Source organism: Lissotriton vulgaris, chromosome 3_1 (genome assembly GCF_964263255.1).
Source record: "Lissotriton vulgaris chromosome 3_1, aLisVul1.2, whole genome shotgun sequence".
In the NCBI taxonomy this organism is placed as follows: Eukaryota; Metazoa; Chordata; class Amphibia; order Caudata; family Salamandridae; genus Lissotriton; species Lissotriton vulgaris.
Window position 1 is genome coordinate 45,314,247 of NC_141689.1, and position 27,195 is coordinate 45,341,441.

Below are 27,195 nucleotides of genomic sequence, written 5' to 3' on the forward strand. Positions count from 1 at the left end.
CGTTGCAATTTATATCACTAACAGGGGCTTAACTCAGGAATTTAACGTATGCTAAATTCCTATTTAAGGCAGACCTGTAATGGGGGATGGATTATGTGGCTAAAATCACAGGCCCTATCAACAAGGTTATCGCCTTTTTCAATGGAATATCGCTGGTTTTCCAGCGATATTCCATTGAAAACGGCAATAATCCCCGCTATCGCTGGGACTTTTATCTCCATGGCCTTAAGCGCTGTTAATACAACGCTAACATGGAGATTATCGCCAGCAATAGCCGGCGATAGATTTCCTCACGCTAATAGCGGTCAGCAATAATTATCGCTGCCGCTTGTTAATGTGCCCCTTTGTGTGGCTTAGTATATGCCAAAATGGAGCTTGCATTGTGGGTTTGCCATAGAGGTGACACAACCCCCAATGATCTGTATCCAATGTTAGTGTAAATAACAAGATGCATAGTGGTTGAAGATGGAAGAGCCTTAAGAGAATGATAGACTTGAATTTGAATGCTGGAACGTGCATGTGTTTACAAAAATTCCAACTTTATCCCACATGAAAGAATTTCATTTCATGGTGGAAGTCCCTTCTTTAACTATCTCTTTTAATTTCAGATGCTTGCAGTTTAACAAATCAGTACCAATGTTCTTGTTCATTAACATTCTTTTTTTTTATTAACTAATTGTGATTTTCTAACCAGGTGTTCTCGGGTATTACGATCAGATCTAACTAGAATGATATAACACTTTGGAAGGAATATACAGCTGACCAGCCCAGCACTGGAGCACAGGTTGGCAAATACCTCCACGGCCACCATGTACTTCCCCCGTGTGCTCAGATACGCTGGGATGAAGGAGATCCACACACTGACAAACACCAGCATACTGAAGGTGATCAGCTTTGCCTCATTGAAGCTTCCAGGCAGATTCCTTGCGAGAAAGGCCACTATAAAGCTGACTGTGGCCAAGAGACCCATGTATCCCAGCATGCAGTAGAAGAAGATGGCATCACCCTCGTTACACTCAAAGATTATCTTCTCATTGTACGACTTCATGTTCATTTCAGGAAATGGAGGAGACTTCACCAGCCAAACACTGCAGATAACAGCCTGGACCAGTGAACAGAAGAACACGATGCAGGTTGGTGTCTTTGGTCCAAGCCACTTCCTCGCAGAACTACAGGGATTTGTTGCCTTGAAGGCAAGAACAACAAGAATAGTCTTAGCAAGAACACAGGAGACACTGATGGAAAAAATAACTCCAAGGATAGTTTGTCGAAGCATGCAGGTGATTGTCCTGGGCTGGCCAATGAAGAGGAAAGAGCAGAGGAAGCAGAATATGAGGGCAAGGAGGAGCAGGTAACTGAGGCCGCGGTTGTTGGCTTTCACGATTGGAGTGTGTTTGTACCTGATAAAGATCCCCAAGACACACATAGTGAAGAAGGCCAGGAGGGAGGCAGCAATGGTGAGTGTTTGTCCCAGAGCTTCGCCATAACTTAGATACTCAAACACTTTTTGGATACATTGATCACGTCTATGGTTGGGCCACTGGCTCTCTGGACACTTTAAACATTTGACAGTTGCTGTAAAAGAAAGAATAGTGTAGGATTAGTTAAATGTAAGGCTGGGATGAAAGGTCAAGCTCGTAAAAATGTTTTCATCAGCACCATTACATTTCACTTATGGCAAATATTGGAATGATTTGTGCAAACACCTTCAGCACATTGGCTTCACATAAGCAGCAGACAGATACCCTTTGTATTGTACGGGAGGCCTCTTGCCACGCTATTCCAATCTTACTGTGTAACGCCCTCCCATGTCATATTCCACAAGATGTTTCTGTGAGGCTGGTTACCTTTACAACACAGCCCATTCCAGAGGGACGACCCCTAAGATACTTGGCTCTACATTCTGGAATATTCTCCCCATCTGGTTGGATTTGGGGCCTAAAAAATTTACCACATGTGATTGCCTTTAGGCCCCTCGCCTTCTGGATATGAGTATGGTCAAATAATTCTCCACTTCCCCTGAGACATTCATTGCTTGATATGGTACTAGACGCCAAAGGGAGTATCCCATGGTTAAAGTATATAAAGAGCTGGATTTTTAAACTGGATATGAGCGAGCTCTGGATCAATCCAGAGAGTATTGAAAATAAACCCATGATTGAGCTAAAAAGGCGATCCTGGGACCACATTAACAAGTCATGGCTAATTGATGAAAGTACCAGGGAGCTAACTAGGAAGTTTTTGGTTTTTAAGGCTTATATGCATCAAGATGAGTTTATGAATATCATAGAACCTCTGTTAGTGAATTCCCTGTTCCTAAAATTCAGATACAGTATTTTGCCAGTTAAGGAATTTAGTAGTAAATGGAAAGGCATTAATATCTCACACATTTGTGTTTGGCCATCCATGAAAATGAAGAGCAGTTCTTGTTTTTGTGTCCTGAGTATATGGAGATCAGAAGAACCTAGTTAATCTCAATATGTTGCATTCTATCAGCAAATCATGTAAAAGATAGTATAGGAATCTTCAGAAGTGATTGCTCAAAGTGGTTAGTCTTCTCCTTGTCTAGATACTTGCTGCATGACTGGAGTTTAAGAAGCAGGAAGATGAAAATTCTTATAAAATAACGTCAATGATTACGGGATGCATTGGTCTGTGGTAACTCATATTTAGGGCTCCCGGTTTTATGCTATGATTATTTTTTAACATTTCTATCATTATTTATCCATATATATTTTTGCCCATCTTATTAATATTTATCCATATTTATTTCGTGTTTTGAGAATATATGGAGGCATACAATGGTATATTTCCACATTTATATAACTGATAAACATGCACTCTTACTTGCTGCCTGTTGCATTATAGCAACTTAAGCAGCTAAATAGAGCAAAACACTTCACCTAAAGGTAATTATGAGCATTGTAATACAAATATATGTTACCATACACCTGCAGTTAGGAAAATCTCAAACTATTTTTAACTTCACATGCTGCCAATATGCCCAGCTGTTGTCCTAGAAATCACAAAAAAACAGCATTAAGAGTCACCCACCAGAAGCACAGTTTTCTGTAGTTTTTCAGATTTTAAAAATAAATAGAGACAGGAAACACTTTTTTTTCTGTCTGTATTTATCTGTAAATATCAGTACAAATGGAAAACCAGGAGCCTTACTTATATTTTATATAATCAATGGAACTTTATTTTATTATGTTGAGCTATCTTGTACATGTAATTCCACTGAGAAAAATATGGGGCTTATGAAGTAAAACAATGTACTAATGTAGGAATGAATTTTAGTAGTTGCCTTGTATTAGTTCACTTCTTATCTCTCTGGTCATCTTGTGCTAGAATTCTATATTCTTAGGTCTATACTTTTATTATTTTAACTGATAGGTTTTTATTGGTATTACGAATGAATAAACGACAGAAAAGTATTGTATATGTATATGATATTCATTGTTCTTTTATCTTTTTTGTAAAACCGAATAAAGATTTTCTACTACTACAGAGAGATTTAAATTGTATCCTTTCACCCACCGAGAGCCAAAGAAGCGAGATGAGAGCTAGTTGAGCAGATTGATGTCTAGGTAGGTGGATTAGAATCCCAGCGGCGGATTTCTGTACCACCTGTAATTTTGCTATTGTGGTCTCTGGGGCTAGCAGAGAAAGAGAGTTGTGGTAGTCCAGACGAGAGAGGATAATGACCTGGATCACCAACATCTTTGATGTGTGTGGGAGAAGGGGGGAAATGTTCCAATGCAAAACTTTTTTGTGTGATGAAAAAGTGCAGACTGACTGCAAGGAGAAAGGCTACATGTGGAGTTAGATTGAAAGAAACGCCCAAGACCGGCCTCTGTCATTAAACGCACCTCAATTACTTTGAGTCAAACAGTTCATGTCACTCTTTTCCACACTGGTCCCCTTCTCTTAAAACAGAAATCTGTTCCACATTTCAACTTCATATTAACCTGTGGTCAATTGGAGGATCACACATAGTGAATCAAAGTGCCTGATGAAAGGTATGGGATCCTTCTGAGGGGTAAGGATGGCCCTGAGAACACACTTAGGTATTTGTGGAAGATGGAAAAACCTAGAAGCAACCCACTCTTGAAGAAGGCTAGAACGTAATTTGTTTGGATCTTTTAAGGAAAGAAACATCCTAGAAAAGACAGATATTTACATCTCTGCCACAATGTTATATAATTTTTTTTTTCTTTTTCCTTGAGCATTCTTGATCAGAGTTGGCCCTAAGTCGGATTGACCGAGACTTCGCCCTGGGTGGAACAAACATTTGGGGCCATAAGAAGGTAATCTCAATTTACCTATCCTTATATACCGATTTTTACCGATTCAGTATTTAAGAATAGGTAAATGGGATGTAGATAATTATTCAGTAAATGTTACCAAATCGGTAGGATTCGGTAATTACGAATCGGTATTTACCGATTCAGTAATTCCTATTCATTCCTATGGGCCTGGAGGCCCATAGGAATGAATGGGAAGCCATTCAGTATTACCGATTTGGTAAATACCAAATCGGTAATAGGGGGAACATTTTCAAGGGTGGCAGGGTATCACATTGACACCCTGTTGCACCCCTGAATAGTGCATGGGTGCACATGTGGCACAAATACATGCCCTAAGGGCATGTATGTCTGCCACATGGCACTTTTGGAAAAGCACAAATTTGCTTTCCCAAAGATTTCCGATATTTACCGCCAATAACAAATCCTTAACTCAGGAATGCACTAACTTTAGTGCTCCCTACATTGCGGATTCTGTAATTTACCGAATCGGTATGTTAAGAATTCGATAATTTACCGATTCCTTAAATTACTGATTCGGTAAAATACCGAATCCAGGAATCATGCCACCTACATCCCAAAAGCCAAATACCTGTCAGTAACGGCCGTAAATCAGTAATTTCGGCCATTACCGACCGGTATTGGGCGACCTACATCTGGCCCTATGTGTTTGTTGTGGGAGTGGGAGTCATTGTGGTGTGGCAGCAGGAGGTGTGAGGCAATTGGGAGGAGGGCAGAATGTTGATGGGGCGCTAACTATTACAACGAGGTACAATAAGGACTAATAACAAAGGGGCATGTTAACAAGGCGGCGCTATAAATTATCGCCGCTTTTGCGGCCGCTTTCGGCCGAAAAGCGGCAATAATTTTATCGCCTTATCAGCAAAGATACGCTATTGCGTGTTTTGCTGACTTTGCGCCCGTTTCCAGCACGCCTAACTTTGCATCGCTAATGAGATGCAAAGTAGGAGTGGCTGTGAAACCAACCAGGGAAAATATCGCGAAGGCAGCTTTGCGATATTAACAAGGAAGGGTAGCGATTATTTAAATCGCGTTAAGTATGCCTCAATGCAGGAATTTAACGTCTGGTAAATTCCTGACTAAGGCATACTTAACATGGGGGATGGATTGTGTGGCTAAGACCACAGGCCCTATCATCTAGGATATCGCCGTTTTCCACCATTGAAAAGGGCGATATCCACACTATCTCTGGAATTTTATCACCTCAGCGATGCGTGTTGTTGGTAACGCCCTAACCGGGCGATAAATTCCCGAGATAGCCGGCGATAAATATGCAAGAGCTAAGAGCGCTTTGCGATATTTATCGCCGGCCCTTGTTAATATGCCCGAAAGTCTTTAACAGGACCCGATTGAGATTAAGTGGGATGGACAAGCTGTTGCTTGCATGACAGTAAGTCTGGCAGCTCCCTGCTGTGCCCCAAGCCTGGACCCAGCTTCCCATGCCTAAGGCCGGCCTTCAAAGCTTGGAAAGCCTGGAAAGCCTTGCCATGCACTACAAGCTGCTATTACCTCTGTGCAAAATCTATATAAGGTAGAATTCCACATAAAGCAAATCTGGAGGTGATCCCATCCCCTTCCCAGTGCTTTCCTTTACTGGAGTAAATCTCCGACCATTTCCAGGGTGGAGGAGGTTGTATCAGGATTTGGGAATACACACACATGTATAGACCATGCCTTACAGCACCCACTGCCCCTCCCCATGGGTAGGATTTACTACTGTGAATTTCACCAGCTCATGGCAGAGTGAATGCATTTACGCATGCCAAGGACTCTGGTATAAATTTCCGGCAATTATAACTGGCCAATTTTTGCCATTGAGCTAATACCTATGGCAGGAAATGCCTTTATGAAAAGACTCCATTGTGTCTAAACCCACTTGGTAAACATGTGCAATTTCTAAAAATCAGCACTGACCTGTGCCACTGCTGACCTCTCCGTGTGAACATGGAACACAGTCAAAGCAGCACACGGGCTCCCCCTCTCTGGCAGCCTTTCTGTATCCAGGAGGGCAACTCTCACTGCAGACGGAGCGCGGAACCTGCGGGAGGAGCGGATAGAATTTATTAATGGAATATAGAACATGGAATCTGCAGGAGGAGCAAGAATAAACAATAAAGGGACAACAGAGCACAGAATCCACAGGAGGAGCAAAAATACATTATTAATGGAAGATGGATGCAAGAGCCTGGAAGACACCAGGACTCATTTATGGGTTTTTGGGGCAGTGCATCACAGCAAGTCACCTTGCTCTGCTGCCCTACGTGAAAGTGAAAGGGCAGGAATGCATTGCATTTATCCAATACCTGTCCTTTTCTCCAGTGCTGGCACAGTTTCAGCAGCCTAGCACCAATGCATGCACCTTTGCACCATGGTGCAATGGTGCCTGTGTTGTTGGAAGGATTGTTTTTGTGCAGGAAGGGGAACCTTTCTGCACAAAAACAATACTGCGAGGAGTTTTCCTATTAATATGTGTGCTGCAGAAGGAATAAACACGGATATGTATGGTTATATATCCTCGTTACACCTCACCTCGGGTGGAGTAAGGTTTTGGCATATCCCCAGGTTTACATGGTCTTGCAAATCTAGGGAAGCATCAACTCCATAGGTGTTGCTTGGGAACACCTACCGCAATGCCCATTGAACGCCTCCCAAGCGCAGAGTAACGTAACGCAGCAATTTGCGCTGCCTTCCCTTATTCCATATCTATGAGGCCATTCAATGCCACGCAAAGTGGATTTGCGTGGCCTCATAGATATGATTTCAGGTTTGCTCCGCCGAAACTGTTAATGGAAGACAGTATTGGATCTGAAGGAGAAATAAAAAGAAACTATTAACAGAAGACACAATGCTGAACTTGCAGGAGGAGCAAAATGAAACTATTAATGGAAGACAAAGTGCTGAAAGCTGCAGGAGGAGCAAAAAGAAACTATTAATGGAAGACAGAGCGCGGACCCTGCAGGATGAGCAGGTAAATGAAACTATTAATGGAGTTGAGTCTATACCATAGGATGAGAAAAGTGACCATAATAAATGAGTATAGAATCTCACAGACCTGTACTGGAGCCGTAGAAAGGATAAAAGAGCAGAAAAGAACACATGAAAGAATGCTGGGCTCACAGGAGGATCTGCAGAGAAGCAAAACTCTCAAAAGTTTCATTTCTACACTCTCTGTAACCCTGATGGGGCCCAAAATTTAAGCTACATTTTTAAAATGCAGGGTATAGCTATATTCACACGAATATGGTGCACCCTGTATTTCTCTGCTGCCATGTTGCAAGGGTGCCTGCCCTGCAGGGACAATTGTTTATGTGCAGGAAGAAACATCTTCCTGCACAAGACTAATCAATAATGGTGATTTGTTCTTTCTATGTGTGCTGCACAATGCAGCACACATGGAAAGAGCAAAAAACAAGGATAAATGAATAACTTCTCCTCGTATCGCCATTCTAACTCCTGATATTCCATGGTATGTGCTTTTGGCGCTGCCTTAGCCTTAGCCTTATAAATTTGGGGCAATGCCGCAGAGGACTGTTGCAGAAAGGGGCATATTTACAAGGTGGTGTTAAGCCACACTAAGGGCCAGATGTAGGTGGCTAAATACCGGTCAGTAACGCTGAAATTCGGTAAATGCGTTACCAACTGTTATTTACCCATGTGCGATGTAGGTATTACCGAACGCCATCGATAATAAGGAATCGGTAAAAATAAGGGAAACCAGTTACCGATTCCTTATTTACCGATTGGCAGACACCGAAACACTAAAATACCGAATCGGTAAATAAGAAATCGGTAAATACTCGCAAATGCGATGTACCAAAAATCGGTATTACCGATTTTGCCAAAATTCGGTATTTAAGAATCGGTAATTACCACTGACTCCAAGCAGGTGGTAATCAGGTGCACTGCATAAAAACAGCCCCAAAATGCAACAGTGTGAACACAATGGCGGCCCTCTACGTTATAGCAAGGCGGCTACGTTTGCGAGCAGCATGACTGAGGGCCTGGAGACGGGAAGAGCGTGTATACGGACTATGTGTCACACTGTTCCAAATGACTGAGGCAGAAATATATGAGAGGTACAGGCTACACCCACAAACCATCCTAGACCTGATACGGGACCTGTACCTATTCCTGGAGCATCAGACACCAAGGGCCCACGCCATACCAACACATGTGCAGGTGTTCTGTAGCCTGCATCTACTTCCATCAGGAAGTTACCAGGGTGTGATAGCTGTGGCAGGTGGTGTGTCACAGAGTTGCCTGTCCCGTTTCTTCAACTCCTTCTTGGATGCCATGATGCAGAGAATGCATCACCAGGGGCCCGATGTAGGTAAATCTGCATTTACCACTTCATAAATACGGAATCATACTGAATCGGTATTTATGAAGTGGTAAATTAGAGGGGGGGAGATGTAGGTATTTCAGATTCAGTAAATACCGAATCTGTAAGATTCGGTATTTACCGATTCTGTAAATACCGATTCGGTATCCCCCATTGCTTCCTATGGGCCTTGAAGCCCATAGGAATCAATGGGCATTACCGAATCGGTAATTACCGATTCGGTAATTACCGATTTGTGCAAGGGTGCAGGGGGTGTCACTTTGACACCCTCCAGCACCCCAAAAAAAGGCATGTGAGCCATGTGGCACACAGACATGCCCTAAGGGCATGTCTGTCTGTCACATGGCATAGGTGTGCATGCACACATGTGCATGCACACCTGGATTTCGGTATTTTAACACCCAATTGGATTGGGTGTTGAAATACCGAATCTGAAGAGCCTGTGGGACTGAAAGTAGTCCCACCTACATCCCAAATTTTAAAAATCGGTAAAATTACCGATTCGGTATTTTTGCGATTCGGTAATTTTACCGAATCGGTAAAATACCGATTCGGACAAAAAAAGGTCCCCTACATCTCAGTAGGCCAAATACCGGTCGGAAACGGCCGAAATCGGCCGTTTCCGACCGGTATTTGGTACCTACATCGGGCCCATGATGCGCTTCCCCAGCACACAGGCGGAACTGCAGAAGACAAAGTTGGATTTCTACCAAACAGCACAGTTCCCACATGTAATAGGGTTCATTGATGGGACCCACATACCATCTGACCACCTGCTACTACATAATACATATACCACAACCGCAAATCCACGCATTTCATCAACGTGCAGGTGTGAATCAGACAGCATCATCACTGACATCGTGGCTAAATTTCCAGGGAGTACCAATGACTCCTACATATTCAGGAACAGTGGGCTCTACACACGTCTGGCTGGTGGTGAATTTGGAGAAGGATACCTGCTAGTAGATGCCACTCCATAATGGATTTGCCTGACGCATTTCGAATCTCCATATGCTTCTCTTCAGAGGCTTTAATGGAAGTGGTGTGCGCAATCGCTGACCCACTTCACCATTTTCACTATGACACACCCCCCAATGGGAGGCTTTTGGAGCGATAATTAACACACAGCCATCCAGTTCCACTACACTTCCCATAATACACAGTCTCATCTGAGCCTCCCATTGGTGGGTGTGTCATATGGAAAATGGTGAAGTGGGTCAGCGATTGCGTTAAAGCCTCTGAAGAGAAGCATATGGAGCTTCGAAACGCGCCAGGCAAATCCATTACGGAGCGGCATCTACAAGCGGATCCCCGTCCTTACCTACACATAAATCAAGCTGCTGGTCGTGTGCTACTTAAAGGTGGACTACTTTTGGAGCGATAATTAACACGCGGCCGTCCAGCCGCGGAGTATGCACCACCCCGTAATTCTTGGGGGGTCACGAAAGTGAAACAGCAGCCGTATACAGGATCAAGGACGGGCCCACTTGCAGGGTCCATACAGGGCACCTCCTTCCCCCTGACAATGCCTGGACCCCTAACATTGCTTGAGTCTCTTCCTTTGCTGGATGTAGCTACGGTAGAAAGACTCCTTGGAAATCTTAAATCTGGCTCCCCGTCTGACGCTGCTCCTCCTTCAGTAGTTAAACAAGTCTCTGCAACTGTTGCCCCAGTCATCAGGGTCGTTATCAACTCCTCCTTGGTTGCGGGTTTGGTTCCTCCACTGTGGAAACAGGCCAGAGTCAAGGCACTTTTGAAGAAACCTAGTCTTGACCCGGAAGACTGGTCAAATTATCGACTGATGTCTCTGCTGTTGGGACTTGGCAAAATTGCTGAGAAACATGTTAACTGCGCACTATCATTGTTCATTGAGAACAATGGAGCTTTGCATCCCACCCAGACGGGATTTAGAAGTAAGCAAGGCACAGAGACCGCCTTGGTCACTGTAGTCGAGAAAGCCAGGAACATTGTGAATGCCAGAGGCTGCGCTGCGGTGGTCCTGTTGGACCTCAGCGCAGCCTTTGACACGGTAAATCACGTACTCATGATACAAAGCTTGAGGGAGGTAGGAGTCACAGGGACTGCCCTTAAATGGCTGCTGTCATTTCTTTCAGATAGAACCTTTACAGTCTTTGAAGATGAAGCAAGGTCTAAACAACTTCCCCTGCAATTCGGCATTCCCCAGGGATCCTCGCTGAGCCCTACCATGTTTAATATCTACATGAGGCCTTTGGCTGATGTGGTTCTTCCCTGGGGAGTTCAGTTGGTCACCTACGCCGATGATACGCAGTTGGTCATTTCCCTTGCTAGGGCAGAGGCTGCGGATTCAGGAATAAACAAGCTGTCTCCCTGTCTTACTAAGGTTCTTGCATGGATGGACTCCTCCTTCCTAAAGCTGAATGTTTCAAAAACAGAAATCATGCTGTTAGGCTACAAGGCCCCTATTAATCTCGATCCTTGGTGGCTCGACTGTCTTGGCCCCCCTCCTACTCCGAAAAATCAAATCAAAAGCCTGGGTGTCTGGCTCGATTCTACCCTGGGCTTCCGAGTGCAGGCGCGCAAGGTGGCTGCGACATGTTATGGTTTGCTCAGACTTTTAAGGAAGGTTCTGGCCCTTCTTCCGTCTGAGGCCAGACACCTCCTTGTCCAGTCACTTATTTTATTCCGCCTGGATTACGCTACTGCGGTCTATCTGGGCGCACTGCTTGGCACTATGAAAATTCTACAGTCGGTCCAGAACTGTGCGGCCCGTTTGCTTACGGATGTCCCAAGAAATAGTTCAGCAAAGGCTGCTCTGCGTACTCTTCATTGGCTGCCGGTGCAGGATAGGGTTTGGTTCAAGGCCATGTGTATGATCCACAAGTCAATGACCGACAACGGCCCGGCTATCCTACGCCCTATGCTTATTCACCATCAGATTCCTCGAGTCCTCAGATCCAACCATCACAATCGGTTGACAGTTCCCAGGGTTAGGCGGACACGTATGGGTGGCCGATACTTGCCATTTCATGCAGCTAAACGCACAAGTTACTACTTGTGTAACGATATATCTGTAAGAGACATTAGTTAGTGATAGATTCCTTACCTTAGAATATCCCCAGGCGTCAGACTGGATCTGGAAATTTTTGCATAGCAGTACCCTTGCGCGTCGGTCGGCGTTGTCTGCTGCTCCGTGTCTGTGTCGTGGGCGCCGTGATGACGTCGTCGGAGTACTTAGACGCCGCCTCCGCGTGCTGACGTCAGTTCTTAGACACAGCTTTTCCGCGCCAGAAGCGCAAAGCCATGTTAAAAACCAACACTGGTGCCATTGAAACTAGGGCCCTGAAAGGGGATGACCTTAACCCTAGATATCGGTTCGCAGAACGGGGAGGATGGGTGGTTCGGTAAGGAATCTATCACTATCTAATGTCTCTTACAGATATATCATTACACAAGTAGTAACTTGTGCATCTGAAAGAGACACGTTAGTGATAGATTCCTTACCTTAGAATAGATACCCCAGCAATACCAACCCCGGTGGAGGGTCTGCGAACCAATAATCACACCAGAAAGCCCTGGAGGACGGAACGGCCAAAGAAGCCATCTCTCCAGACTTGGCTGTCCAGGCAGTAGTGTCTTGCAAACGTCTGCAGCGAGGCCCACGTAGCTGCCTGACAAATGTCCTGCAAGGGGACTCCACGGCCCAGGGCAGTAGTAGTCGCCGTGGCCCGAGTGGAATGGGCCCTCAGCCCAACAGGAGGTTCCTTTTAGCCAAAGAGTAGCACGCTTGGATGCACAACACGATCCACCGAGAGATGGTCCGCTTGTGCACCGCCCGTCCTTTCTTAGCGCCCATGTAACCAACAAAAAGTTGGTCATCCACCCGGAACTGGTGTGTGCGATCCAAATAGAATGAAAGCGCACGTTTTGGGTCCAGATGGTGGAGCCGCTCTTCCTCCTTTGAGGGATGCGGAGGCGGAAAGAAGGTGGGCAAGGTGATGGACTGCCCGATGTGGAAGGCTGTGACTACCTTGGGCAGGAAAGATGGTTTTGTCCGCAACACAACCTTGTCCGGATGGACAGAAAGGAAAAGCGGCTTAGAGGACAGAGCCTGGAGCTCACTCACTCTCCTGGCAGAGGTGATGGCAACCAGGAAAGCAGTCTTCAGGGTAAGAAGGCGGATAGGACAGTTGTGAAGTGGCTCAAAGGGAGCACACATCAGAAAAGTAAGAACCAGGTTCAAGTCCCACTGAGGCATCACGAAGGGAACAGGTGGAAACGTGTGTGTGATGCCTTTCAGAAATCGATTCACTATAGGGGACTTGAACAAAGACGGTTGATCAGGCAGCCTTAGGAAGGCTGAAAGGGCAAAAAGATATCCTTCGATAGTGCCCAGAGCAGAGCCCTACTGGGCAAGAGAAAGAAGGAAGAGAAGAACCTCAGAAAGAGGGGCAGAGAGAGGATCCACAGCCTTGGCTGTGCTCAATGCCTCAAATCTGTTCCACCTGCAGGCGTATACCGACTTTGTGGAGGGATGCCTGGCTGCCAGAATGATATTACAGACTTTGGGAGGCAAGTCAAATGACCTCAACTGTCGCCGCTCAATCTCCAAGCATGGAGATGGAGACTGCACAGGTTCGGTGGAGGACCGTCCCCTGTTGCTGCGACAGAAGGTCCTCCCGAAGAGGCAGACGAACCGGGGGATCGACTGACATACTGAGTAGCTCTGGATACCAGTACCTTCGTGCCCAGTCCGGAGCCACAAGGATGACTTGGGCCCGGTTGCGTTTGATCTTCAGCACTCTGGGCAGAAGTGGTATAGGCGGAAAGGCGTACAACAGACCGCAACTCCACTCGCGACGAAAAGCGTCTCTGCGCGAGCGCCGCCTTGGAAATTCCAACGCGCAGAACTGATGACATTGCATGTTCTCTTCGGTGGCGAATAAATCTAACCAAGGCTCTCCCCACTGCAGAAAGAGACCTCGCGCCACGTCCGAGTTCAGATGCCATTCGTGATCCATCATGCACCTGCGGCTGAGTTCGTCCGCCCTGGCGTTAAGAGAACCTGCCAGGTGTTGAACCACCAGGGTCACACCCTGTTGTTCCAGCCACTGCCAGAGGCGCAGAGCCTCCTGGCAGAGGGTCCACAACCCCACTCCGCCCTGTTTGTTGCAGTACCACATGGCGGTGGTGTTGTCCGTGAACACCTGCACTACACTCCCCCGGACAGAGGGGAGGAATGCATTCAGTGCTAGACGAATCGCCCGCAGCTCCATAAGTTTGATATGGAACCGGGACTCCGCCGGAGACCAGAGGCCTCTGATCTCCGCCTCTCCCATGTGGCCTCCCGAGCCCTGGAGGGACGCGTCCGTCACAACTACGTGCTCCGGTTGGGGAAGGGAGAGGGATCTGCCGCTGACCCAATCGCGGTCCATGAGCCACCACTGCAGCTGTCTCGCAGTGCCCTCCGAGATCAGCACATGGTCGGACAGGTTGCCCTGATGCTGGGACCACTGAAACTTCAGGTCCCACTGCAGAGCCCGCATCCGCCAACGGGCGTGATGCACCAGAAGGATGCAGGAGGCCATCAGCCCCAGAAGCCGCAGCGTCAACCTGACCGAGACTCGGGATAACGGCTGAAAGATCGGAATCAGAGCCTGTATATCTCAAACCCGCTGTTCGGGGGGTAAACCCGAAACTGCGCCGAATCGGGAACCGCTCCGATGAAGAGGAGCTTCTGGGAGGGGCACGGGTGTGACTTCAGCACATTGATGGAGAACCCCAGCTGGTGCAGGAGGTCTGCCGTCGTCTGGAGGTGACTGACGACTGTTTGGGGTGAGCCCGCCTTCAACAACCAGTCGTCGAGGTAGGGGAAGACTGAAACTCTTAACCTGCGCAGATGAGCTGCGACCACAGCCATCACTTTCGTGAACACCCATGGGGCGCTGGTAAGGCCGAAGGGAAGCACGGTAAACTGAAAGTGCTCGTGGCCTACCGTGAACCGCAGGTGGCGCCGGTGGGCCGGCAGGATGGGGATGTGGAAATAAGCTAACATCCAGTCTCCTGGGTCCAGGGCAGCCAAGACCTGAGCCAGAGTCAGCATTTTGAACTTCTCCTTCCGGAGGAAGCCGTTCACGTTCCGTAGGTCCAAGATAGGGCATATGCCCCCTTTGCCCTTCTTGGGTACCAGAAAGTAGCAACCACATCCTACTTCTGGCCCAGGAACGCGCTCGATGGCCCCCTTGGCCAAGAGGGCTGAAACTTCCTCCTGCAGAAGCCGCAAATGATCCCCCGATATGCAGTGGCATGGCTTGAGGGGTTGCCTCGAAGGGGAGGGCGTAGCCCCTTCGGACGATCTGCAGCACCCACCTGTCCAACGTGACAGTGCGCCAGTGGGAGTGGTGATGGCGAACCCTGCCCCCCACTGGTGTCACATGGGCCTGAAAGCACGGACTAGGAGGGTTTTGAGGCGGATGCTGCGGGGGAAGGTGTGGACTGGCCTCGCCATTGTCCACGACCGCCTCCACGGCGATTTCCACGGCCGCCACCGTGCTGGATGTTAGTCTGCGGTGCATGGCTGGCAGCACGTGTGGGGGAGCCCCTTCCTTGGCCACGAAAGGAGCGAAAGGCACCCGTTTGCTGGCGTGGGGCCGAGAGGCCCAAGGACTTGGCCGTAGCCCTGGAGTCCTTAAAGCGCTCAAGCGCATGGTCTGCCTTGTCGCCAAAGAGGCGACGGCCATCAAACGGCATGCCCATGAGTGTATTCTGGACATCGGCTGAAAAGTTGGCGGACCTCAACCAGGCGTGGCGACGAATCGCCACCGTCGTTGCCATCACTCTGCCCAGTGAGTCTGTGGTATCCAGCCCACACCGGATAGAATATTTTGCTGCATCCCTGCCCTCCACAAGGGCTTGGCCGAGTTTGACCCGTACCTCCAACGGACACTCCGGCAGCAATTCTGCAACCGTGTCCCACAGAGAGTGGGTGTAGCGGCCCAAGAGGCATGCGGTGTTGGAAGACTGCAGTCCCAGACTAAGGGAGGAGAATACCTTTTTGCCATACTGCTCATACCTCTTGGATTCCCTGTCCGGTGGAGCCGACGGGAATGCGGTCTGGGAATTTGAAGCCTGGATGACCAGGCTCTCGGGGGTGGGGTGGGTGGACAGGAAACATGGGTCGCCCGGGGCCGGGCGGTGGCGTCTTGCCACGTTCCTATCTATGGGCGAACCCGTAGCGGGCCTGGACCAAGTGCCCAAAAAAACGTCAGTCAAGGCCTCATTAAACGGCAGCAGAGGCTCGGCAGACCTTGACTGCGGTTTAAGGACCTCAGTGAGGAGGTTAGTCCTCACGGCGCGATGGGGAGCTCAAGGCCCAAGGCCTTGGCCGCCCTCATCAACACCACACTGTAGGTTGCACCCTCCTCCGTAGCCACGGTAGGAGGCGAGACAAAGCCAGTGTCTGGCGAGGTGTCCAGACCACTGGCATCCCCAAGTCCACCTGTCCAGTCCTCTTGAGACTGACACTCCCGTGTCAGAGGGTCCTCAGACCCCTCCCAATACACCTCATCACCCATCTCCTGATAATCAGGGTTGTCAAATGATAGGGCCGGTTCATAGAAGCCAAACTCTCCAAGAGGCGTCGAAAGCGGCGCCCAGCGGTGCCGTTCCGACGCCGAAACCGGAGCGAGGGAGGCATCAGGGACGGCGCCGCCTGAGGACGGCGCCAGAGGTGACACCTGAGGGATTGACGCCGGTGAGGTCGTTAGGTCAACCGGCGATGACCCAGATCCCGAAGCGGATCCAGTGGGGCCCAGCGGCGCCGGACCCGAAGGCGCCGGTGGCGTCGTGACGAAGCACCTGACGGCGTCGGGGCCAAAGCCCCCGACACGCTAGGGGCTCCAGACGGGTCCGCTGGGCCCCAAGGCGCCGCGGAGCCCGTCGGGGAAGAAAGGGACCTCATGGCCATGAGGAAGAGCTCGATCTCCCCCGGCGTCGCGTTCTGCCCAGGTACCGGAGGGTGTGGAGCACGCCGCGACGCCCGCGACTCCAACAGAGCCGCGTGGGCAGTGTCACCCGAACCCCCGGCCGCGTCGAACGAGCGTCGGGGTGAGTCGGAAGAGCGATGACGTCTCTTCGACTTCTTGTGCTTACCTGACGACGGCTTCGACCCGGAGGAGTGATGTCTACTCTCGGAGCTGTGATGGCTCCTACCCTGCGACCTGTCCTTCGACCTCCGTTGGGACCGGGACGTCTCGCGTCGCGGGGCCGACTGCCGGAGTTCGAGTCGCTTGCGGGACCGCTCCCGCCTTGCTTTCGAAGTTAGGGCCCGGCAGTCGGGGCAGGTCTTGTCGTCGTGGTCGACTCCGAGACAGTGGAGACACCGACGGTGAGGGTCGGTGACCGACATCAGTCGGTCGCAATCCTCACAAGGCTTGGCATACCTATCGGCACTGTACAGAGTCGTAAGACTCGAGACAAAATGATCAAAGTAATCAAAAAAGTCTAGTCAAAAAGTGACTAAAGTACTGCTTTTTCCAGATCTGCGCTTGCTGGCGCGGAAAAAAGAAGAACTGACGTCAGCACGCAGAGGCGGCGTCTAAGTACTCCGACGACGTCATCACGGCGCCCACGACGCCGACGATGGACGCGGAGCCGCAGACGACGCCTACCGACGTGCAAGGGTACCGCTACGCAAAAATTTCCGGATCCAGTCTGACGCCTGGGGATATTCTAAGGTAAGGAATCTATTACTAACGTGTCTCTTTCATATTCTAGAATCAACTCCCAGAAAACATTCGGCTTGAACCCAACCATCTTGCCTTCAGGAAACGGTTGAAGACCTATCTGTTTCGTTGAGTGGTGATTGCCTATCCTTGGTCTAAAGTGCTGGGATGCCTCTGGGTAGCCATGCGCTATATGAGCATGTAATCATTCATTCGTTCATTCACTTGATTGTGTGCTCTCTACACTACACTTCCCATAATACATAGTCTCATCTGAGCCTCCCATTGGTGGGTGTGTCATATGGAAAATGGTGAAGAGGGTCAGCGATTGCGCACACCGCTTCCGTTAAAGCCTCTAAAGAGAAGCATATGGAACTTCGAAACGCGTCAGGCAAATCCATTACGGAGCGGCATCTACAAGCGGATTCCCGTCCTTACCTACACATAAATCAAGCTGCTGGTCGTGTGCTACTTAAAGGTGGACAACGTTTGGAGCGATAATTAACACGCAGCCGTCCAGCCGCGGAGTATGCACCACCCCGTAATTCTTGGGGGTCACGAAAGTGAAACAGCCGCCATATACAGGATCAAGGACGGGCCCACTTGCAGGGTCCATACAGGACTTGATTGTGTGCTCTCCGCACTACACTTCCCATAATACACAGTCTCATCTGAGCCTCCGATTGGTGGGTGTGTCATATGGAAAATGGTGAAGTGGGTCAGCGATTGCGCACACCGCTTCCGTTAAGGCCTCTAAAGAGAAGCATATGGAGCTTCGAAACGTGTCAGGCAAATCCATTACGGAGCCGCATCTACAAGCGGATCCCCGTTCTTACCTACACATAAATCAAGCTGCTGATTGTGTGCTACTTAAAGGTGGACAACTTTTGGAGCGATATATATATATATATATCACCTACTGGCGGTTCCCAGTAGGTAGTTATAGTTAAAACCTAGTTTCCATAGGAAATCCGCAACATTCTATTTGGAATAACTTTGGCGCCGGTGGACGAATCTACGTGAATTTCTCCAAGAAAATGGCCTGCTCCGCTCCTTCCCCGAAAGTTTGGGGGTGATTCGTGAAGCGGGCGCCGAGAAAAAAGGGGGTCCCAAAACGTGTTTTCCCCATGCAGTTTTCCATAGGACCTTTAGCCAGGGCTACAGCCCGAACGGCTGAACGGAATTGAACAAAATTTGGCAAAAAGGAGGAGTTCGGTTCGCAGATCACGCTTTTTGTTAAATGGTGTAAATCCGTTCAGTAGTTCCTGAGAAAATCTTAAGTATATCTATAGGAGCCTACTGTAAGATTACTGTAAGTTTACTGTATGGCAGCCATCTTGTGCCTCGGTAGAACCGACAAACACAACAGGTGATGGACCGAATGTGGATCAATGTCACACACTCACCCCAGTCCAAAGATCTGGGCCCAAATCCATCGTTTTTTTGCACTCCACACCACCGTGGGTTAGACAATGGCGATATGCAAATCAGGTCTGACCCTGTGCCCCATGGGAACAGTCCAGTCCGAACTACAAAAGCCATGTCCTTCCCAGAACGGAATCAAGCATCCGAGGACCGGACCGGTTTCGAGGTAACACCTCTCATCAGCCCGGCTAGCTTGACTCCAGTGGTGTGGAGTGCCTGGGACCCACGTCTGGGCATCCCCAGCGCACTTAGGGTGGAATATGCAAACACAACAGGTGATGGACCGAATGTGGATCAATGTCACACACTCACCCCAGTCCAAAGATCTGGGCCCAAATCCATTTTTTTTTTGCACTCCACACCACCCTGGGTTAGACAATGGCGATATGCAAATCAGCTCTGACCCTGTGCCCCATGGGAACAGTCCAGTCCGAACTACAAAAGCCATGTCCTTCCCAGAACGGAATCAAGCATCCGAGGACCGGACCGGTTTCGAGGTAACACCTCTCATCAGCCCGGCTAGCTTGACTCCAGTGGTGTGGAGTGCCTGGGACCCACGTCTGGGCATCCCCAGCGCACTTAGGGCGGAATATGCAAACACAACAGGTGATGGACCGAATGTGGATCAATGTCACACACTCACCCCAGTCCAAAGATCTGGGCTAAAATCCATCGTTTTTTTGCACTCCACACCACCCTGGGTTAGACAATGGCGATATGCAAATCAGCTCTGACCCTGTGCCCCATGGGAACAGTCCAGTCCGAACTACAAAAGCCATGTCCTTCCCATTACGGAATCAAGCATTCGAGGACCGGACCGGTTTCGAGGTAACACCTCTCATCAGCCCGGCTAGCTTGACTCCAGTGGTGTGGAGTGCCTGGGACCCACGTCTGGGCATCCCCAGCGCACTTAGGGCGGAATATGGAAACACAACAGGTGATGGACCGAATGTGAATCAATGTCACACACTCACCCCAGTCCAAAGATCTGGGCCCAAATCCATCGGTTTTTTGCACTCCACACCACCGTGGGTTAGACAATGGCGATATGCAAATCAGGTCTGACCCTGTGCCCCATGGGAACAGTCCAGTCCGAACTACAAAAGCCATGTCCTTCCCAGAACGGAATCAAGCATCCGAGGACCGGACCGGTTTCGAGGTAACACCTCTCATCAGCCCGGCTAGCTAGAACCGAGTCACAAGAAAACAGAGAAACGAACGTGGGAAACGCAAAAAGGGGGCAGGGTAGAAACACCCTGACCCCCTTGGCCTGCTCAGGGGGTCCCACAAGGACCCCCAAGGCCCCAAAAATTATTATTATTTTTTTTAAATCACGGGGTCTGCGTACGGTACGCGAACTCCGCGAAAAAAAAAAAAAACCCTGGTCTGCTTTTTCATAAATTAGCCCCCGGGGGGACCAAATCCTGGGGCAAATTGATTTAAAAAGTGTGTGGGGGTCCCAATCCCCCCCACACTGCCCCGGGGACCCCCACCCCAGAGCAAAGTAATTGTAATTGCGGGGGGCATAGAGCCCCCCGCAGCCCCAGGGACCGCCACCCCTGGGGCTTTGTTGTTAGTGAGGTGGGCCTCTAAGGCCCCCCGAGCCACGGGGACCGCCACCCCCCGGGGCTTTGTTTTAAAAAAAAAAATGTGTGGGGGGCCTCAACCCCCCCCAATTGCCCCAGGGACCGCCACCTCCCTGGGGCACTAATCTGCAAATAGGGGGGTCCGTGATGGACCCCCCAGCCCTGGGGACCACCACCCCTGGGGCTTCGTATATGTTGGGAGGGGGGCCATGTGGCCCCCCCTCCAGGAGCCCTCGATGGCCCTGGGGACCGCCACCCCCCAGGGTCGGCTCCTGCAGTGTCCCAGGGTGCCCACCCCCGGGACACTGCTGTTTGCTGTGGTAGGGCGGGAGCCTTGCGGCTCCCACCCTACCACAGCAAACTGCTTTGATTTTTGAAAGAGAGAGCAGGAAACCTGCTCTCTCTTTCAAAAATCAAAGCCAATTGCATTTCTGTATGGGGAGCAGCATGTTAGCTGCTCCCCATACAGAAAAGCAATGCCGGCTACCGCAGGATGGGGGGAGCCGGCAGGGACTGTGGGGGGCTTGGGGACCCCCACACGACCCCCAACGAGGAAGGGCAGGCCCCGGGGGATGGGGTCTGGAAGTGGCCCGGGAGGGGGGCCACGCGGCCCCTCTCCCCAATTTCTTTTTTTTTAAACGGCCCGGGGGATGGGGGCCTTAAGGGGGGCATAGGAGGGGGGCTATGCAGCCTCCCTCCACAAAAATTCAAAAAAGTAATTCGGCCATGCCCCGGGGTATGGGGTCCCCGCGGCTGGAATTGGCTACGGGAGGGGGGGCCTCAACCCCCCCAATGGCCCCAGGGACCGCCACCTCCCTGGGGCACTAATCTGCAAATAGGGGGGTCCGTGATGGACCCCCCAGCCCTGGGGACCACCACCCCTGGGGCTTCGTATATGTTGGGAGGGGGGCCATGTGGCCCCCCCTCCAGGAGCCCTCGATGGCCCTGGGGACCGCCACCCCCCAGGGTCGGCTCCTGCAGTGTCCCAGGGTGCCCACCCCTGGGACACTGCTGTTTGCTGTGGTAGGGCGGGAGCCTTGCGGCTCCCACCCTACCACAGCAAACTGCTTTGATTTTTGAAAGAGAGAGCAGGAAACCTGCTCTCTCTTTCAAAAATCAAAGCCAATTGCATTTCTGTATGGGGAGCAGCATGTTAGCTGCTCCCCATACAGAAAAGCAATGCCGGCTCCCGCAGGATGGGGGGAGCCGGCAGGGACTGTGGGGGGCTTGGGGACCCCCACACAACCCCCAACGAGGAAGGGCAGGCCCCGGGGGATGGGGTCTGGAAGTGGCCCGGGAGGGGGGCCACGCGGCCCCTCTCCCCAATTTCTTTTTTTAAACGGCCCGGGGGATGGGGGCCTTAAGGGGGGGCATAGGAGGGGGGCTATGCAGCCTCCCTCCACAAAAATTCAAAAAAGTAATTCGTCCATGCCCCGGGGTATGGGGTCCCCGCGGCTGGAATTGGCTACGGGAGGGGGGCCCCTTCCCGATTTTATAAAAAAATTGGGGGCAGGCCCTGGTGGATGGGATCCCCAGGGCCTAAAAAAAGAAAAAAAAGGGGGGCTGCACAGCCCCCCTTCTTAAATTTTTTTTTTTTTTAAAGAAAAGGGATCGGGAGGAGGCCACGCCCCCTCCCTGCACCTCTCTGCAAACACGCCCCCTACTTCCACTTGCATACCGGGGGTCCCTGTGGGCCAACTAGCCCACCAGGAACCTCCAGTATTGGCTAGGGGGCTCCCTTGCAAGGAAGTGTAAAGAGACCACGCCCATTTTTACACCTCTCTGCAATGGAGCCCCCTGGCGCACAATGGAGGTTCCTGGTGGGCTAGTTGGCCCCCAGGGATCCCCAGTATGCAAGGGGAATTATTTCCCCCTCTGAAAAAGCACCAGAGGGCTGCGTTGCAGAGAGGTGTAAAAAGGGGCGTGGCATCATTACACCTCTCTGCAACGCAGCCCCCTGGTGCATAATGGAGGTTCCTGGTGGGCTAGTTGCCCCCCAGGGACCTCCAGTATGCAAGGGGAATTAGTTCCCCCTCTGCAAACGCGCCAGGGGGCTGCGTTGCAGAGAGGTGTAATGAGGCAATGCCCCTTTTTACACCTCTCTGCAACGCAGACCCCTGGTGCATACTGGAGGTTCCTGGTGTGCTAGTTGGCCCCCAGGGACCCCCAGTATGCAAGGCGACTTAATCCCCCAACTTAAAACGCGTTACGAGGCATCTTTCCACAGTGGTGAAGGTAGGGGCCGGGGCTTGAGGTGACATGTGTGCAAACACGCCCTGTGGCGCGTTTTAGGTTGGGGAATATATTCTTCTTCAATCCATCAGTCCCCTAGGGGCCAACTATTCCAACAAGTACCTCCATTAAGCGCCACGGAGCAGCGTTACAGAGTGTTGTCAAAAGGGGGCGTGCCCTCTGAACACCTCTCTACAACGCAGCTCCCTGGCGCAAACTGGAGGTACCTGATGGGCTAGTTGACTCACAGGTGACCTCAGGATTGAAGAGAAATATATTCCCTAACCTAAAACGCGGCACAGGGCGTGTTTGCACACATGTGTCCTCAGGCCCGCCCCCTTCCTTCACTATTGTGCGAAATATTCTTCTAAAATCAGCCAAAGCGCGAATTCGCATTTACTCACCTGTTATCACGAGAGACGTCAGTGCTGCATCTTTGAGCCCAGGACCGACCCTGAAAAGTAAATATAACCATACTTATAGTAACTTGAATTTCCTTCCATAGGCAAACATTGACTGGTTTCACATGGAAATTTTTCGAAGTGTGGAGTTTTGGAAGTTTAAACAATTCCTGTAAAATCAGCTGAACTACGAATTCCGATTTACTCACCTGTTATCACGAGAGGTGTCAGTGATGCATCTTTGAGTCCAGGACGGACCCTGAAAAGTAAATGTAACCATACTTACCGTAACTTGAATTTCCTTCCATAGGCTAACATTGACATGTTTTACTTGGAAAGTGTGGAGTTTTAGAACTTTAAAAAATTCCTCTAAAATCAGCCGAACTACGAATTCCGATATACTCACCTGTTATCAGGAGAGACGTCAGTGCTGCATCTTTGAGCCCAGTACGGACCCTGAAAAGTAAATCCAAATATACTTACCAGTAACTTGTATTTGCTTCCATAGGAATCTATTGTGTGGTTTCACTAGAAAAGTTTTGAAGTGTCTATTTTTGAAACGTACAAATATTCCTCTAAAATCAGCCGAACTACGAATTCCGATTTACTCACCTGTTATCAGGAGAGACCTCAGTGCTGCATCTTTCAGCCCACTACTGATCCTGAAAAGTAATTCTAACCATACTTACAGTAACTTGAATTTCCTCCCATAGGCTAACATTGACTAGTTTCACTTGGAAATTCTTTTAAGTGTGGAGTTTTGAAACTTTAAAAAATTCCTCTAAAATCAGCCGAAGTACGAATTCCGATTTACTCACCTGTTATCAGGAGAGACCTCATTGCTGCATCTTTTAGCCCACTACTGATCCTGAAAAGTAATTCTAATTGTAGTTACAGTAACTTGAATTTCCTTCCATGGGCTAACATTGACTGGTTTCACTTGGAAATTCTTTTAAGAGTGGAGTTTTGGAACTTTAAAAAATTCCTCAAAAATCAGCCGAACTACAAATTCCAATTTACTCAGCTGTTTTCAGGAGAGACCTCAGTGCTGCATCTTTCAGCTCACTACTGTTCCTGAAAAGTAATTTAACTGTTCTTACCAGTAACTTGAATTTTCTTCCATAGGATATCATTGCCTGCTATATAAAATATATATAAATTAAAAAAATATTAAAAAAATAATAATTACAATTTCAATATTTTTAAAAACATTTATTTTTCAATTTATATAAAAAATATGTAATGTAATTAAAAAAATAAAATATCTAAAAATAAATAATTTAATATAATGTAGTAAATCAGTATAACAAAAATACCAATTAATACATTTAAAAATGATCATTTACAAAACCTTTGAAATTCACTGAAAAAACCCTAGGTTTCAGCCACGTTATAATTAAAAATTGGCATTTAAAAAACCTTAGACATTCACTGAAAAAACCATAGGTTTCACCTGCGTTATAGTTAAAAATTAGCATTTAAAAAACCTTAGAAATTCACTGAAAAAACCATAGGTTTCACACAAGTTATAGTTAAAAATTAGCATTTAAAAAACCTTAGAAATTCACTGGAAAACCATAGGTTTCACACATGTTATAGTTAGCTGGACATTTTACTCATACAAAATCATTGAAATTCCCCCGTTATAGTTAATTATAACTCGCGCGCCTGCAATGCACTGCTAATGACGTCACATATTGCATCACTCATGACATGATCAGTGACATCACTCATGACATCACTGATGACATCTCAAATGACATCACGGATGACATCACCGATGGCATCATCCTTGTGAAAGAGTGACAGATCTCCTCTCAGCGTAATATAACCCTTGATACACACATTCAAAAATAGAAACTACACTTTAAAAAAAAATGGAAATACCAATTCCAGTTAGAAAAACCTATTCAGTAATTCTAAAATGTACATACACATCCAGTCATTCACTAACAGTTCTATATAGGCACTCATACCTGTACTCACTCATCATATCTATTCATACACCTATACATCTTATTACACACTGACACTCATCTATAGAGTTACTCACACACAAACTCACACAGGCAAATAAACTACCAAACATCAATTTACTTGCATATACAGCTATACACCCACCACTACACTTGCTTCTACAGAATCGTACACATACTTACTCTCTTAATAATCACTTATAGAAACACATACTTATTTAGACAGGAACTCTTACAATCTCTCGCTCTCACATATACTCACTTATATACATCACTTACATACATCAATACTCACATATACTAGTTTAAAACATATGTAGTTACTCATAAAGATACTATTGAGACAGTGATTCACTCACTAACACACCCATACACTCACTCATCCACCCATACAGTCCTGCACACATGCTGTCTTCAATACACATACAAACAGTGAGTCACCCATTCATGCATCTATGCGGTAAGTAATACCCCTCATCAAATCATATAGACACTCATACTGATCCTCTAAAAACCAACTAATAACCCATATCGACACTCATGTAGCTAGTCACCAACCCATGCAGCTACTTATACACAAAGTGAGACACTGATACAGATATTTACATATTTAAACATTACTTTCTAATACATGTATTCACTAAGATACACTTAATAAGTTAGTTATACAATTATTTTTACAAAAAAAACATCCATTTAGACACTTATTTGCACATTTATTCTTCCATCGACCTTTAGATATACATATATAAAACATATTTATTTTTCAGAAAGACACACATTCACAGGATGATGTCATCAGTGATGTCATTTGAGATGTCATCAGTGATGTCTTGAGTGATGTAATATGCGACGTCATCAGCAGTGCATTGCGGGCGAGTGAGTTATAGTTAACTATAACGGGGGAATTTCAATGGTTTTGTATGAGTGAAATGTCCAGCTAACTATAACACGTGTGAAACCTATGGTTTTTCAGTGAATTTCTAAGGTTCTTTAAATGCTAATTTTTAACTGTAACGTGTGTGAAACCTATGGTTTTTTCAGTGAATATTTCAATATATATAGTTCCAATCCTGGTTCTGCAATGTTTGAAAACAAGCACCGACTCCGTGGTTTTAAAGATCAAAGATACTTTATTTTAAAAACGATCAGACGCGTTTCGCCGGACAAGTCCGCCTTGTTCAATACATCTGGCGGTCGCCAGTACGTAGTTATAGTTAGGACCTAGTTTCCATAGTAAATCTGCAACATTCTATTTGGAATAACTTTGGCGCCGGTTGACAAATCTATTTGCCAAATTCTCAAAGAAGATGGGGCGCTCTGCTCCGCTCCTTCCCTGAAAAGTTAGGGGTGATTCGTGAAGCGGGGGCCGAGAAAAAAGGGGGTCCCAAAATGTGTATTCCCCATGGAATTTTCCATAGGGACTTTTAAGGGAGGCTACAGACCGAACTGCTGAATGGAATTACCCCAAATTTGGCAAAAAGGTAGAGTTTGGTTCGCAGATTACGCTTTTTGTTAAATTGTGTAAATCCGTTCAGTAGTTCCTGAGAAAATCAAAAGTAAAATCATAGATATATCTATAGACGAAGTACGGTACGCATACCCTGCCGTGCACAAGCTAAATGCTAATTGGCTGTCAACACTCCAAACCAGGAAGTGTTGGCAGCCATCTTGTGCCTCGGTAGAACCGAGGCACAAGAAAACAGAAAAAGAAACACGAAAAACGCAAAAAGGGGGCAGGGTAGAAACACCCTGACCCACTAGGCCTGCTCAGGGGGTCCCACAAGACCAAAATGTTTTTTTTTCTTTTTTTTTAAATCGCGGGATACGCGTATGGTACGCGTACCCTGCCAATACAAAAAAAACTAGAAGCGTAGCTCCTGCGCTTTTATGTAAATTAGCCCCCGGGGCCACATTCCGGGGGCTTTATGCAAATGAAGTGTGGGGGGCCCAATCCACCCACAGCCGCGGGGACAGTCACCCCCGGGGCTTAATTGTATAATGAGGGGGGCCTCTAAGGCCCCCCAGCCCTGGGGACCACCAACCCCGTTGGGAGTGTTGTGATTCTATCTAGGACCCTAATTCGATATTCCCGATTTATGCCCTTATAACAAATAATATCCTTATAAAGGCATAAGAATCATATCCATATTTAGTAATAGCCAATGCGGTCCAAATACGGCAAGGCTACTCCCATGGA

The 27,195-nt window shown here is 48.2% G+C and overlaps 1 protein-coding gene across 1 annotated transcript in view; it reads right to left on the reverse strand.

The window, feature by feature from the left end:
• Window positions 1–649: 649 nt before the first annotated feature.
• The window catches only part of LOC147725906 (vomeronasal type-2 receptor 26-like), a 127,211-nt gene continuing 100,665 nt past the window's right edge, over window positions 650–27,195 (reverse strand). Inside the window, exons 4-5 of the mRNA XM_086963385.1 lie at window positions 6,243–6,366; window positions 650–1,575 (exon numbers count right to left, since the gene is read on the reverse strand). Coding sequence (XP_086819511.1) covers window positions 650–1,575; window positions 6,243–6,366 — 1,050 coding nt within the window. The remainder of the gene's footprint in view (window positions 1,576–6,242; window positions 6,367–27,195) is intronic.